Source organism: Natator depressus, chromosome 3 (assembly GCF_965152275.1).
Source record: "Natator depressus isolate rNatDep1 chromosome 3, rNatDep2.hap1, whole genome shotgun sequence".
NCBI lineage: Eukaryota > Metazoa > Chordata > Testudines > Cheloniidae > Natator > Natator depressus.
The window spans coordinates 119,258,447-119,273,864 of record NC_134236.1 but is presented as its reverse complement, the minus strand read 5'-3'; the positions used below and the strand labels follow the sequence as shown (position 1 = coordinate 119,273,864).

General features: G+C 39.3%; 1 protein-coding gene across 14 annotated transcripts in view; it reads right to left on the bottom strand.

The window, feature by feature from the left end:
• Positions 1–3,449: 3,449 nt before the first annotated feature.
• Positions 3,450–15,418, bottom strand: part of ARID1B (AT-rich interaction domain 1B) — a 398,456-nt gene continuing 386,487 nt past the window's right edge. For 7 of the 14 annotated variants that reach the window (XM_074948664.1, XM_074948669.1, XM_074948666.1 and 4 more), the window contains 4 exons: positions 15,317–15,413; positions 11,278–12,067; positions 9,369–9,499; positions 3,451–6,424 (listed from right to left, as the gene is read on the bottom strand). In XM_074948664.1, coding sequence (XP_074804765.1) covers positions 4,694–6,424; positions 9,369–9,499; positions 11,278–12,067; positions 15,317–15,413 — 2,749 coding nt within the window. In that variant the 3' untranslated portion in view covers positions 3,451–4,693. Of the gene's footprint in view, positions 6,425–9,368; positions 9,500–11,277; positions 12,068–15,316; positions 15,414–15,418 lie in introns of all 14 variants that reach the window. The other 7 variants (XM_074948675.1, XM_074948677.1, XM_074948672.1 and 4 more) reach the window with 3 other exon arrangements.

Here is a 15,418-nt window from a genome sequence, read left to right as displayed (position 1 = left end):
GTCAGTTCTTTTCAGAGTTTAATAACCAGAGGCACTTTAATAACCATAGGCACAGGGTCCACTGGAATTGCAACAGCAAGGCATCTGGGGGATGGCTGTATTGAAGATTGGCAATGATAAATCGGGGCTATCAACCTGAGGAGAAATTACCATAGTAGACGACAGCCACAACCTGCAAGATTGAATGGAATGCTAATTCCATCAGAAATGGGGACAGGGAACAGAGCTCTTGATGGTACAGAAGACAACTGAGCAGCGCATCCATAGTACCCTCTGTTAAGCAGAGAATACAGAATCAGCTGATTCAGTGGCTCCACTCAAGAGAAAAACCTGATGAGGAAAGAGCAATAGGGGAAACAGAGACCTCACAAGGCACCCGGAAGAAAATTTGGCAATGTAACTGCTGTGTGGAACCGTCTTCTCGGGCTTTATAATTCCATTTCACTGCAAGAGCTGAGCGGAATGGTTCAGAGGTGAAGAATCATCTCTTCAGAATCTTTTGAGGACCTGCCCTTGTTTGCAGTAATATAAAAAAAAAAACACTGTAGTAACAGCAGCACACAAAATAGTGTGACTGTGATATTTTGGATGACTGCTGTAGAATACTTCTGAATCTTCCCTTTCTACTGATGGACAGCAGCAGATGGGCAGAGATGAATGCTTGGCTTCTACTGAGCAACATTAACACCAGCTTTTGAACGAAATAGCCATGCTGCAAACAGAATAGGATAAACATTTGTGTGGGTCTAACGTAGACAGGGCCTTGACTTGGGGTGGAGGTGTGTCAAAAGCCACAACTGCATCTGATTCTTATTTAATTTACAGCATCTTTACACCCCTCTGGCAATAGAAGAATGCATTTCACTGCCAGAATGTCATACAAGGGTCTTAGTATAAATGAGAATCAGGATAATTGTTTTTTATTTGTTGCTATTTTCCCATAGGTAACTCTTTTCTGTGTTCTTTTCTTTCCCCGTGGCTCTGGGCACTCAAAGGGCAAAGAAAATACACAAATAGTGGTGGAATAAAACATGGAGTCCTTTGCTTCCAGCATCAAAATGAGGCGGAGGAAGTGGATAGGTTCCTTTTGCCTCCTTGCTTCCCAATAGGGAAACAGGGGACAGAGACTAAAAGGAACAATATTTGTTTCTGTTGAAAGGGATAGTCAGATCTTGGTTCCTAAAATAGTTATGGGGCACATTGGTCAATAAGACTCCAATGACTCCACATATGTGGTATCTACGTTTTTAATCCATATAAAACTAGTTGCTTGGGTTGGCCAAAGGAATAGGTGGTTTATCACTCGGTAACACCCCGCTATTTCTAGTTAACCATCACTGCTTTAAAAATAACACACAGCCACCTTATATTACACATTTTTCTCTTACAGTAAGATTTCAAACATTGTGACTCTTCGGTTGATGTTATTCTCAGCTTTTTGCACAGCATTTATGCTCAGACTGCTGGAAAAACAGTAAACGCTACATGTTTGTTACCCTCTGGTATTTAATCCTTAAAAAAAAATTCTTGCCACAAGCAGCTCATATTTATTCACAAGCCAATTAGAAAGACCCTGAAATTTGCAATTCTGATGTAATATCTTCTCCAAAGGCTTTACTTGGACACCATTGGTTGGAAAGGTGCAAACTATGTATCAAATTAAAAGAGGAGAAAAACTGTTAGACCGTTCACTGGTGTTGCAACATTATCTAATGAATTAGATCTGCTATTACCTTAACTGCAAATCTACCAAATTCATGCTGTCTCTACACTAACCACCTTTCCCAATTTCCCACTATTTCTCCCACTGACACAACGGAACTGGTAGTAGTTCTATTGTAGATAGGGATCCTGTGGCTGCCAATCCCTTTACCACAATATTGTCTAACCCTGCTCCAAGCAAATCTGATGACGCTGGTTAAAATATTTTAGCACTGGTACAGCTCCCATAATGGTAGCAATGGTGGGGAATTTGGGAAAAAAGGCTAGAGTAAAAAAGGCCCAGTATGTTTTTTGTTTCCTTCTTTGACTAGCCAGTAGACACAGGAAAAAGGACAGGAAAGGACTGATTACAGATCAATTTTGGGTTTAGATAACAGCCTGCATCCATACAATGGATAGTATCACTCCCTAAAACAGTGCTAGCAACTAAGAACAGTATTGGATACTGCTTCTCCCTGCCCTGATGTTAAGTTGAATGCCTCTTCATGTCATGAAGAGTTACAAATGGGTTATAATTCAACATATATGTCTGAATGTATTGTTATGCAAGAGAAAAAGAGATCGTTACAGTAGGTGATGTGGGAGTGGATAGATTACTGTATAAAAAAACTAAAGGAAAAATTACTTTTCGTGACACTCCGGAGTCACGTTTCAAACTTGGATTATAATTGTATATACTTTACGTGTCTATGAAACTTGCTGCCATATATTAATGTGTTAGAGTGAGCTACATGAAGATAAGCAGTAGGCCTATGGGAGCAGTAATTCTCAAGAAACTCTGTACTGTGATTGGAGAAAGGAGGAGGATACTAACAGTGTAATTATGCAGCAATTCCGGGTAAACTGATTATTATTAGCTTTTTATGATAACACTAACAAAGTCAATGTTCCAAGATGAAACAGCAAAAATATTTTGGTTGAATATTCAACCATGAATAATATAAACAATATTCAGCAACAAGCTGATCACCAGGTGAGTGGTGGATGGGAGAGAGTCGATGTATCTGAAACCAGATAAATCCTGAAATTCAAATGGCCATCTCCCACCAGTTGTAAGAAAGGATGTGCTGTATTAAAGCCTGATCCACTTGAATGGGAGTTCCAGGAGCTCAGCACCTCTCAGAGCGAGATGCCATGAGTGTTGTAAGCATGCAATAACATATAGAATATCAAGGAGCATGTGTGTGTTTACTGTGAATGCCCATATCACTTGGGTGCATTGTGCCTTTACCCAGAAGAAAGAATTAGTACAGATCCATTTCTTCAAGTTGGTTCGGGCTTTAACAAAAATCTTGTGTGTCACTTTTTCTAATATTCTTTTTATGATCCCTGACTGTAGCAAGTGGAGTGGATACTTGCTGAATCAGCACTATCCACCAGCTAATCACATCTTCTCCTTTTAAGATCACCTTTTATAAGTAATAACTGGTATCTATTCTCTGTGATCTCAGAAAAGAGTCTTCCAAAAGGAGAGTAAATTACTGTATCACTTGATTAATATTACAGATTAATATATTTTTTAAAGTCATAATCATAAGGGTGTGGGGGGGCAGAGAATAACTATTATTGCAGTTTCTTGTACCTGGTTTGTTTTTTGGTACACTACATTGAAACTAGAACATTATTCAAGAACACCCATCACAGTGCTTAACAAGATTTAATGTACATTTATTCTTAACATGTGGAACATATAAAGATTTTATACTGAATAAATGATATTCATTAAGCCAGAGGAAAAGGAGGAATTTACATCAAGTTTTTTTTTCCTTTTTAAACTACATTATCTTGAAATACAAATGCGGATTCTCATCACTGAAAAATCTTTGAAGCTGTGTTTCTTCCTTTTTTTCTGTATATATTTTTTTTGTCTGTAGACTGGTAACCATTTTCTTAAATCAATCCATACGTAACCATTTCCACACCTTGATTTATAAAGCAAATTGTGATCAGCTGCTCTCCCGAAATAGAGCATGACTTTATACATACAGAAACTTGTACATTACCCTCGGGTTTTTTTGGAGATATGGCCCAAATGAAAGGAAAAAAAAAATCTACTGTCACTTTGGAGTTACCACATCATGGAAAAGAAACTAAAAACTTTGTACTTAAAAAAAAAAAGATGAGGGCATGTTTAATGTACAACTTCTATATACATCACGGCCCTTAGGCAATAAAAAAAATATTTAAAAAAATGATTAAAGGAATTGTGAAGAACTGTCATTGTGGAAGGTCAAACAACAGATGCAGACAAGACAGTTCTGGTGAGGAAGCAATTTACGTTTATCGTCGTCAGGTTTGTGTTTAAAATCTTTTAAACTTTAAAAACATTTTTTTTGTTTTGCTCCTAGCCTAATGTAACCATTTCTCCTGTTGAGAAACCAATATCATTTTGTATTTTGACTACTGACTGACACCCTTGGTGATCCCCTACACCTACATCACTAGAATTTTCTATTGCACAGAGCTTTGGGTGATGGTGTACAGATTATTTTTATTTTTCCTTTTTTTGAAAGAATAAAACACACAGGAACTTGGTATGTTGGGTTTTTTTTCACCTTTTCATTTCAAAGTGGTGAGATTTCTTTTCCCCCATCATACAATGGTTTGCCACAATTTTTTTAAAGTCACTAGTTCGCTTCCCAAAAAATATGTAATACAAACATGGAAAAGAACATTGAAAAGGATAATCTATGGAAAAAAAGTGTGACCTTTGAATGTACTAGACAGCAACTTTGGTTAAAAAAAATAAAATAAAAAGATGTACTTATACACATAGACAGCAAATATTAATTTCATAACTGTTCAAATTAATAATTTCTTTAATTCCCAATTGGTAAATAGTGAATGGGGCAGAGGAGCAAAGATTCTTTTTTTTTTCCTTCTTCCTACGCTGGATAAACAAGAACAGAAAACAGCCAGTTATATGTGACCCTCTAATCTCCACTCACACATGCTTGGCTTCTCACTTATGTCATAACTGCCCAATCTGAAAAAGTACATCACAGATGACAGATGCAACCATAGAGTTCAGGACAGCAGATATTGAGATATCCAGCAAACGACCCTCATGCAAAAGGAACTCTGAGCGGTTCTCGTCCACTCTAGCCATGGCTAGCAAGGCCTTGGCTGCCCTGCACATCATGTCTACGCTAGGTGGCTCCAGAGGTGGAGGCTGCATGTGCATGAGGTTATGCTGGCTCTGTTGGTACTGGGCCATAGTGACCCCATCCTCCAAGAAACTTATCAAATTTCCAATGCTTCCCTTCTGCACAGCTATTGCCCTTGCTGCTAACACGTCCCCCTGGGCAAGGTTCGATAAGAGAGCCATGGACATTTCTCGGCAGACTGGGTTTTTGCGGTCCCCAACGTACCTAACTAAAGTAGCGTAGAGTTTCTCCTGACGACTGAATGGGGGAGTGGCCAAGATAAGGTCCACATTATTGTCCTGGATACTGAGCTTACACAGGGTCTCCAGCACAAGTCTTTGAGGCGATAGGACTGAGTTGGGCCCCACGGTTGGAAAAGGATCCTGTGCCTCTGCAGATGGACACACCATCCAGTGCAGCAAGCCATCCAAAATTGGCAAACAGATGCTTTCTGTATAAGCAGACAAGTCTAGCTGCCCAGAAATGTTGGCTAATGTGACCAATGTATTATCCCTCAAGACCTCGAGGCAGTCCCACCACCACTCATCCTTGCTGCAGGCCACCCCTTTGTCCTCCTCTTCCTCCTTCTCATATGTCTGCGGCGCTCGCTTTCTTTCCGGATGCTCATGGTGAAGGAGGATCAACTTTCCCAGGATCAGCACCAAGCCTGGATGTTTGGACATTTCGGCGTCATTGCCAGGCACAAAAGACAAGCTACGGACAATATTTGACACACAGATGCAGCGTTTAGCCAAGGAGTCTTGCCAATGAGTTATGGTGCATAGAGGAGTCTCATCCCGACTCCTTGGCTCATCTTCTAGCAGTTTAATATTCCGGTGGCTTTTGGCTTGATGGATTCCAAAGGGAAATTTACTGCTCTCTGTCTGGGAACCAGGGTTTGAGTCTTCGGGCAATGCTCCTGGTCGAGCTGACAGGACATCATCGATGGTAGCAGTTATACTTTTTTCGTGTTGTTCTTCAGGTTCACCTTTCCCCTCTAGATCCTTCTTTTTGCTTGGAGAGTTCAAGGCCGGAGGGGCCCTCCTTCGTGGAGGAATCTCCATCTTGCTCTCAAAGTGAGTCTGGATGTGTTCAGTTGTATCACCCCCCCCAAGCTGCCAGTGGAGAAGCCCACTGTTGAATTCCTGAACACGCCCCAGTTTGTCAGATCTGTCAACAACAAATAGATTATTTTTCTTTACAATCTTTATTGGCAGCTTGTCAAATTTACTGGCTTGTTTTGGCCTCTCACTTGGATCAGCAATGGCACTGGGAGTGGCAAAAACAGTGCTCTTTTCTTCTCCTTCTGTTTTTTCTATTTCATCTTCCTCCTCCCACTCTTCCTCCTCCTCTTCCTCAAAGTAGTCAATACATTCATCATTTTCCTCCTCTTTTCCCGTATCCACTGCTAAGGACTGGCTGTCATCCTTCTTGACTGCGTTGTGATCAAGTGCTTTGTGACCTGGATCTCCCACTTCATATTCCATAAGGATTCCAAAAATGTCAATCAGGCATTTTCTGAAATATTCTACCAAAAGCTCAAGAAATCCAGATAACTGGAGAGAGAAAAAATAAAACACAAGTCAAAAACTCAGATGAACGTTTTAGACTGCACGGAATTTGTTAGTAGCAATGAGCATATTCAAATGATGCTAAACAATCTGTTCCACCTTGTATTTAGCAGTGACACTCTGAGTTAGTTTCCAGACCTGAAGAAGAGCTCTGTGTAAGCGTGAAAGCTTGTCTCTCTCACCAACAGAAGTTGGTTCAATAAAAGATACTATCTCACCCACCTTGCTTCTCTAATATCCTGGGACCAACCTGGCTACAACACCACTGCATACATATTTCTATGAACGTTTTCACACATCCTACAAACTACTGACAGCCAAGCCTTGAATGACAAACATTTACTAAGGGAAATTCTTCTTCCCTTCTGACCACTCCTGAATTGGTGTAAACTGTCATAGCTCCTCTGACTTCACATGAGCTAAGATGATCTACATACGTTAAGGACCTGACCTACTGTCTCTAAACCAACTTCCCAATATGTGGGATTCTGGCAATGCTGATTCTAGGAGTTGATACTCTCCCCCCTGTATGATGTATATAGCAGAATAGTTTTCATTATGTCCATGCATATTTGAAAGCTGTTACCGGCAGGCAGTTCTCTATACTGTAAGATACCCTCAAAAGTAGTTTTCCTATGTGTTTAAACCTGGATTAATGTGTAATTATTGCACTACTGGAGGGCAACACTTGGATTCCTAATTCTGGTTCACCCTCAGTGGCTTTGTGTCAAAGATGAATTACTGTTACTACATTCAGTCCCAAACATCTGCCTATTAATTGTTCTTATTAACTATGGAATAATAATCAGGGATCCTAGAAATCTATTTGCCACAGAAAAACATGGAATTTGCATTTTTACAGAGAATCTTTAGTTTTTACGTTTAGTGAAAAAATAAAAACATGTATTAACTACTCTCTAAATTTTACTGAAATACCAGTGTCCCTTATTCAATGCACGCAACTTCCCTCTCTTGTGGTTGATTTTTGAATATGCTTAAAATTAACATACTCCAATAAACTGCTTCCGGTGTATTCAGGTTACTCAATGGTGTATAGGGGTTTGCGTTTTAATGCAGCTCAAATTTCATTTCAGCCTTCAGATGTAATTAAAGTTATAAAAAGATGCCAAAAACTTTAAAAATCACCCCTAAGGATCATGTCACTGAGTTTGGCAAGGACAAATTTCATGCTGATGATAATGTGTTGTTCTGTACTGTATGCAGCAAGGCTGTAGATTACATTCGAATTGTAGAACACATGGAAAGTGCTAAACATAAACTGAATGACAAAAAAGGAAAACAAGAGCCTCAAACAGTGGGGCCATCAACAACAGTAAAGAAACAATGCACTGTGACTGGATTATTCCAGTGTTTTTGTGCATTTAAAAAAACCCCTATTCCCCCAAAATATAGAATACAGACACAGAAGTATTTGGTATACATAAGAAATACAAATTGCAATTCTATTAAATTTGATTATAATGATTAATGGTACTGGTAGGCTTCAAACTTACTTAATTGCAAATATATCAGTAAAACATTGTATTCATCTGATACCTATATATATTGTGGCTTGGGAAACTAAAGTTCAGAATTCAACTTTAATCGTGGAAAAGCACGGATTTTTATGTTTTTTTATTGGAGAATGTTGTTTTTTTCTGTCATGGAAAACTAGGATCCCTGATAAGAACTATTCAGTGAAAATGTCCCATCTTACATCCAATTTCTATTTTTCTACAGTAGTTTTATTTTATTGGGAGGACAAATATGTTCATATTTTATGGTTCTCTTAAGACTTCCAAACCCTTAAATATTAAAAAAAACCCCCACCCCAAATAAAAACCCACCCCTACATTTAATAACTGCAGAAATTTCCAAACATCATATGAAGAAAAGGAGTACTTGTGGCACCTTAGAGACTAACAAATTTATTTGAGCACAAGCTTTCGTGAGCTACAGCTCACTTCATTGGAAGCTTATGCTCAATTAAATTTGTTAGTCTCTAAGGTGCCACAAGTACTCCTTCTCTTTTTTGCAAATACAGACTAACACGGCTGCTACTCTGAAACCAAACATCATATGGAATCTTGATCAGCAGTTCAAATCAAGCCCAAGACAATAATACCCCAAAAATCATAACTGATGGCTATACAGTGTTTTGTGTGAAATAAATTGGAGGTTTTAGACCCAGTTCTAGTAGACTATATTAAAAATTGCCACCAAACTGGCACAGAACCGCATCAAAAAAGTGAAGGATTAAATGGGTCAAAGAAACGAAAAGTAATAGAAACTAAATACTCTACACAGCATAGGTTCTTAAACCATACTCATCACCATAGTATCTGCTATCTTGATTACTAGAACAGGGCTGAGAAACACTGGAAGGTAGTGTAGGAGAAGCTTATGCCATTAGATCCTGTGTTATACATGTCTTGTAGATAAATAGTGGATTTTGGTTTTAGCAGCATTATCGATCTGACACCTTTTGTGAAAACATAATTCCTCATTTTGTAAAAACGTCCAGTTTAAAAAAAACCCAGTATCCTGATATGCCTGGTGCTAACAGCCAATGTTTGTTTTAATGTACCTGACCCAACAAATACCTCAAATGAGTATGTATTCATGGACTTTGCCTTCTCCCAATGCCAAAATGCTCCTATCCCTTAACTGTCCATTTTCACAAGAGATACTCCTCATTTTAAGTTTATAATCTACCCCATCCCACACTAGCCTGGGTTCCTCTTGTAGTTCATTGATGTTCAATCAGCAAAATTGAGGTTATGGAATCTTTTAATTTACGTTTTTAATTTATGTTAATGATAATTAATTTTAATGGACTCACTCAATCATTTTTCTGTGTCCATTCTGTGTCCCTCAATTTGAATTTTTGATCTTATCAGGTTGAGAGGTAAAGTGCCATCTCACCTACCTGCGAAAGGTTGAAAGTAGCAACAGTGCTGTCATCATACAGAAGAATATTAATAGTGTCTAGAGCCCAGGTACTTTCAGCCAAAAGGCCAGATTTAAGAGACATCATCACTCGCCAGGCCTCAGGAGTTACTGGAGAATGAGAGAAGAAAAAAATATTAGAAGCAGTGCTTTCTAGCGGAGAGTCGGTGGACTTTCAAGGGAGACTTCTGACATGCTGACTTTAGAGAATACAAACGAGGTAGTCTGCTAAACAGGGTGTGTTCAGGTTCTAAATTATGGCACTGAGCATCACTGCTTCCACCATGTGGTCCAGTTCTTCTTTTGCCTTTCTGGCAGAACGGATGTGAGCCTTGTTTCTAGTGAGTACTTGAAACTGGCAGTTTTTCTTGCCTTTCCTCATGGTGAGATGCTTTTACTAATGTTTGAATAGTCGAAAAAAATCTATGAAACAAGTTAAACAAAACAAAGAGTACAGTGATCATTTTGTTTCTGCCCTTTACTCCCGTGTTGGGGTGGCAGCTGGAAGGAATGCTGAGTGTATCTTTACCACTCAGAGATGTATTTAATTAGTATAACACACTGCAGAGATCATACAGTAAAAGTATCAAAAGCAATGAAAACAGCCAGGTGTCTCAGTGACTGCTATGCTGGTAACTCAGGAACTTGGCTGAGGAGACTGATATGATGGAAGCTGCAACTAAGAGGGCCTCACATATGTCATCTACCATCAGTACGAGGAAGAGGAAAGGACAGAACGGAACAAGTCAGAAAGGACATGAACAGAAGTGGGAACTTGAACGAGTGAAGTGTAGTAATGGGTTCAGTCAAAATAGGAAAATATTTGGGAATAATGTGGAGAAAAATAATAAACTCTCAATTGTACAAGAGTAAATATTATGGGAATGAGCACTAAATCATAGTTGATGCTATAAAACATAATCTCCCCCAGAAAGTTTAAAATAATTCTTTAATTTAAAAAACAGTCTCTCTTAGATTATTTGAGTGATTTTAAAGAATATTTTCCATGCTCGTCAATGAGATGCAACCTGGGTCTATCCAAATGTTAAAGAAGTCCCAACTACGATAAATATATAGTGCATGACTCAAGTCACTGAGGATCTTACACTAATATCCCTACACTGGACATACGATTACACAGCATGCCAAGTCAGAATGGCCTCTTGAATCTTACCAGTATGATTTCACACTAACATGTTTCCACCTTCCCCCCAAATATCACCTCCAAGAGCACATTCCTACATGATACCTAGGAGATACCTTTAAGTGCATTCGCCCCTCAGCCGCAGAAAACCCATCTCCACCAATAACACAAACCCTTACCATTAGAGTGGCAGGGAAATTCTTATCCTGGCTGGATATAAGACTTGCCATCAAAAAACAAAAGGTCATTTAATGAAGGTGTGTGAATGTAAGTAAACAATGCACCAACAAAAAGAAAAGGAGTACTTGTGGCACCTTAGAGACTAACAAATTTATTTGAGCATAAGCTTTCATGAGCGACAGCTCACTTCATCGGTGCTTTGGTATGTTTTCTGTGCCACAAGAACAAACTTTGCTCAACTGATGGTTGTACTGACCATTGCATAGGTGCTTTAGGGTAGCAGCTAACACATGGAATTTGAGAGCCTAAACTGCCTTAATCTTTTAATACAAAGAGAGACCTGTGGAGACTACAGGGCTCAACATTCCATGCTCCTTTTGTTCCCAGCTACTGATGTCCCATGTAGCATTTGCTGAGCTGTATATGACCCGTGGGATGACCACCCATTCTGTACAATTTTTTTGGTGCTATTACATTTTAACAGATAAAATCACTTTACATTTAGCTGAGTTAACTTAGATTCTTTACTTCTATTTCTGTATTTAGACCTTTGTTTGATGCTCACCAATATCTTTTGAGGTAATCTTTCGTCTTGGTTTTAAGACTGGTTGCGATGCTTCTACAGAGCCTGGAGGGAAAGTAATTTCTCGCCTAATTGGTGGTGGCTGGGGCGGAGGTCCTGTGACTTGTGACACTGGAACTGTGGGTATAACCTTCTGCATCTTCATAGAGGGTAGGAAAGGAGACTTGCTTGGAGACATACGGTTCTCTAAAGAGCGCTGGAAGGATGCTGGACTTGGAGCCCTAGAGATGTGGTTTGGCATTGAGGGTGGTGTCTGGTAGGATGACTGAGGAGGTCGAGTGATAGGCTGCATGGAGGCTGAGGATGACATGTAAGAAGTCTGACGTTGGTTGACATGAGAAGGCCACTGACTCTCATGGTTTATCCTCTGGTCAGGTACCATCATATCATCAGTGCGGTTCATCCCTGGATAGGGTGGAGCCTGTGCAGGGCCTCCAGGGCCTTGCCTGTTCTGGTATGGGTAAGGCATATCATTTCGTGTTGGCCACATGTTCTGCTGAGGACCTTCACTGGTGGATGATGACTGCATGGGGCCACCAATCATCTGCGGGGGTATTCCATGCTGCTGGATTTGTCCGGGGCCCTGCATCCTCTCCCTGTTATAAGGATATGGATACTGTCCCTGGATAGGCCTCCTGTCTGGTCCAGAGTAAGTGTTACTGTACTGGTTATACATTTCTTGCTGCTGATTGCCATACTGCATGTTATACATATCCCCTTCATGGCGTTTTGCTGGAGGCCCATACATGCCATCCATATGACGTTTATAGTTCTGAAAAAGAATGTTTTGGAGAAAAAAGCTCAATCATATTGACAGTCAGGAGTGATATTTAATATGTAATTAAAAAAAGTGACGGGCATCCTTAGATTCCATGACACTAATATAAAGGCAACATTTCAGAAAGAACACGTTACACAGGAGGTGGTAAAATAGTAGTTTTATAATTATTTTTTAAACAAAAGTTTTCTGTCTTTTCCTATCATACCAAACGTATATGAACTGGCAGAAAGCTCATTTTAAAAATCAAAAATCCTTAGGACTGCACAGAATGCTGCTTATAGAGTCAAGCTAGCAATGCTATGGTTATGATTGAGCCAGCTTGCATATTAAGACCCTACTTTGATGTGCTTATAAAAACTTATATTTAAAAAAAATTACCACTGGATAAAATTTCTCATGTTAGCTCTCAATCCAGGGGTGAATTTTTTGCAAGTTTGGTAAAATTATATTGCTCACTTAGGACACATCTAGGCATGAAAAAGAAATTATCTTCACCAGCTAAGGTATTTTTTCAGTTTTTTTATTTTCGAACTACAAAAAAAAGTCTTTTTAAAGTTTCAAACTTGTCACAGACTTAGTCTTCTTGGAGGACAAGTTTTGAAAGTCTTCTAACATCCCAAAGCACGATGCTTCTTCAAGTATGTATCCAGGACACTGGAGTTTGAAACAGAGTATAAGTCAGGCAAAACAGGCTGACTGGTGGGAGAAACACCCATCTCAGTTATGTCTGGTGTTCCAAAACCTCCACGCATCCCTGCCAAGAAGATGAATCCCTCTCCCTAAATTCCCTAATCACATTTCATGTGTGATTATTCCAGCAGTTAAATTCAAACATTCTATTTTGCTCTAGATAGGTGCTTATATGGTGCTTATCACCACAGTATCTGAACACCTTCCAGGAGTACATTAAGTGACATGACTAACATCTGTCATGTGTGATTCTTTCTGTCTCTCATCCTCCCTCTGAAGGGGGAGAACTGTGAGCACAATGTAGTGTTTTGTTTTGACAGGGGTTGATACTTTGTTTTAAAATGTACATGCTGCTCTGTGTTTATGTTACAGAAGGCAGGGTGAAGAACTGAGTGGAAGGCGGAGAGGTTTGTAATGGTCTTCAGTTCCTGAGGGAGTTTGCTTCACAGTTCAAGCCACACTGAATGTCATGAGGCAAAAAATGTGAATCAAATGTGCAGTTTTTGAATATATGATCTATATGGTAAACTCAAAGTTATGGCTCCCACAGAAACCTTAACTCAGTCACATTGCACAATGTATACTAATGTACTAAAGTTAACATCATATAAAATTCTATATGCATGCAATGTGGGTCAGTTAGAATTGCTGTGGGAACCATTAATTCTCATTTTCTCACTTTGGTGCATTGAAAATCCTAACCACTGAGTTGCATGAAAGTTTTAATTTGCCAGTGAGCTGTCAAGCTATTTCAGAAACAAAGGGTCCATGGTCGGCTTTAGGTCCTACACATCTACGTAACATACTGGGTCTGTGACATGAACTCTAATGCAAGACACAGAAAAACGGGCATCATGTAAAAAGTTGTCTGAGTTGCACCACAATTTCAAATGGTTATGCATAAATCCACTTAGATACTGATCCTGCAACACTTGTGCACATACTTAATTTAAAACATGCGAGTAATCCCACTTCAGTGGGATTTCTGACATGATTAAAGTTAAGCCTGGATGTGTTTGCTGGATTGGGATCTCAGACAGTCAGATAACTCAGACGGAAGATATAGATGTAAAAGGGGTATAGTGGGACAAAAAGACAGCATGTCAATGGCACCTTTAAAGGAGGGTCCCACTATGATAATTCAGCCATTAACTCCCACCCAACCCTCCGTCACACCACCAGCCTAACCTTAACTTTGTCCCCTAATACGTGACAAAATATACAAAAAAGTCAAAATAATACATTATTAAGACATTACTGGAAATGGATACCAAGAATAGGAAATGAGATTTTATAGTTTCTTAATAATGTTAGTTTGACTATATATTTTTGCAAAGTTTAGGGAGTTCCCATCTTTCATGAGAATCTCGTTAGCTCATTTCCTGGATACCGTAGTGTGGGGTGTCACATGCTATTTTTGTTATTGATCTTTGTAATTTCTCCACTAAATCACCCCAAATTACTAAAAATGCTGCTCCTCAGCAAGACCAACAAACAAATGTGGAGTTTCTTGACCACGACACTTTGGAGACAGTATGAGAGAAAAAAGAGAAGTATAACATTTCAAAAGTGAATTTTAGATACATTTTCAAAACCCTCCAACTTTAGAGCTTCACTTCTGATCTTTACTGAACTTCCTAGAAAACCTCTGCCCCACACTGAGATGTTTTATGTGAAATTTCAGGAAGATAAATTTATTTTTGGGGAATCCTGGCATGTTTGAAAATCTGTCTTATTCTAGCAACCTAGCACCAGCCATAATTACAGAGTGAGTACCAACTGCTTTATCATACATAGGGTGAAATCCTGGCCCCATTGAAGTCAATGGGATTTCTGCCAATGACTTTAATGGGGCAAGGGTTTGCACACATATTATCAATACATTTTACAAAACCTATGTCTAGAAACAGTACCCATATTTTCCAGCATATTCTGTATATTTTATATATTACAGAAAGGCTCAAAGGTTTGAATGTTTAAAATATTTTTTCAATGTTAGTAATATATTGGAATATATCATCTGCTATATATTCAGAGTACATGATTCTCTCACATGCAGGTTTTATGATAGTCTTGGATTATCTGTGTGACACTCTATGCCAGCCTTAGCAACCAGGAGGCTTGGGTCTTTCTCTTCCTGCCAGACTTCCTTGGTTTCAGTTGCCTGCCTGACAGGAGTGCTTTCTACTCTCCCAGTCAGCAGCTTTCCTATTTGTCTCTGCAAGCTGGGTGTGCAATATTATCAGCCTATGAATCGCATTGTTTTGATCTGCCTGCTTACTGTGCCTGGGGCTTTCACCTGTCACGGACTCCACACCACAGAATTGCAACTTTAAAGTACACACTTCAACCTAACTAGTACATGGCCTTGTTATCGCACATCCGCTGCTAAAATGGGCCCTGATTTTGGCCCACACTATGTTGCTCACCTGTGCGAAAACTACATGCATTTTAAGAATTTGTTTTAATTTCATATTATAAAGTATATTTTTGGGGGGTTGATATTTACAAAATAAATGTCATGAATATAAATGATTCCACCTCTTTTACCTGCTGCTGTGGATACATTCCAGGTTGATGTCCTCCATACGGTGGTTGTCCTGAAGGAGGTCCTTGCCCTGGATACTGCTGCCCATATGGTTCATGCCTAGA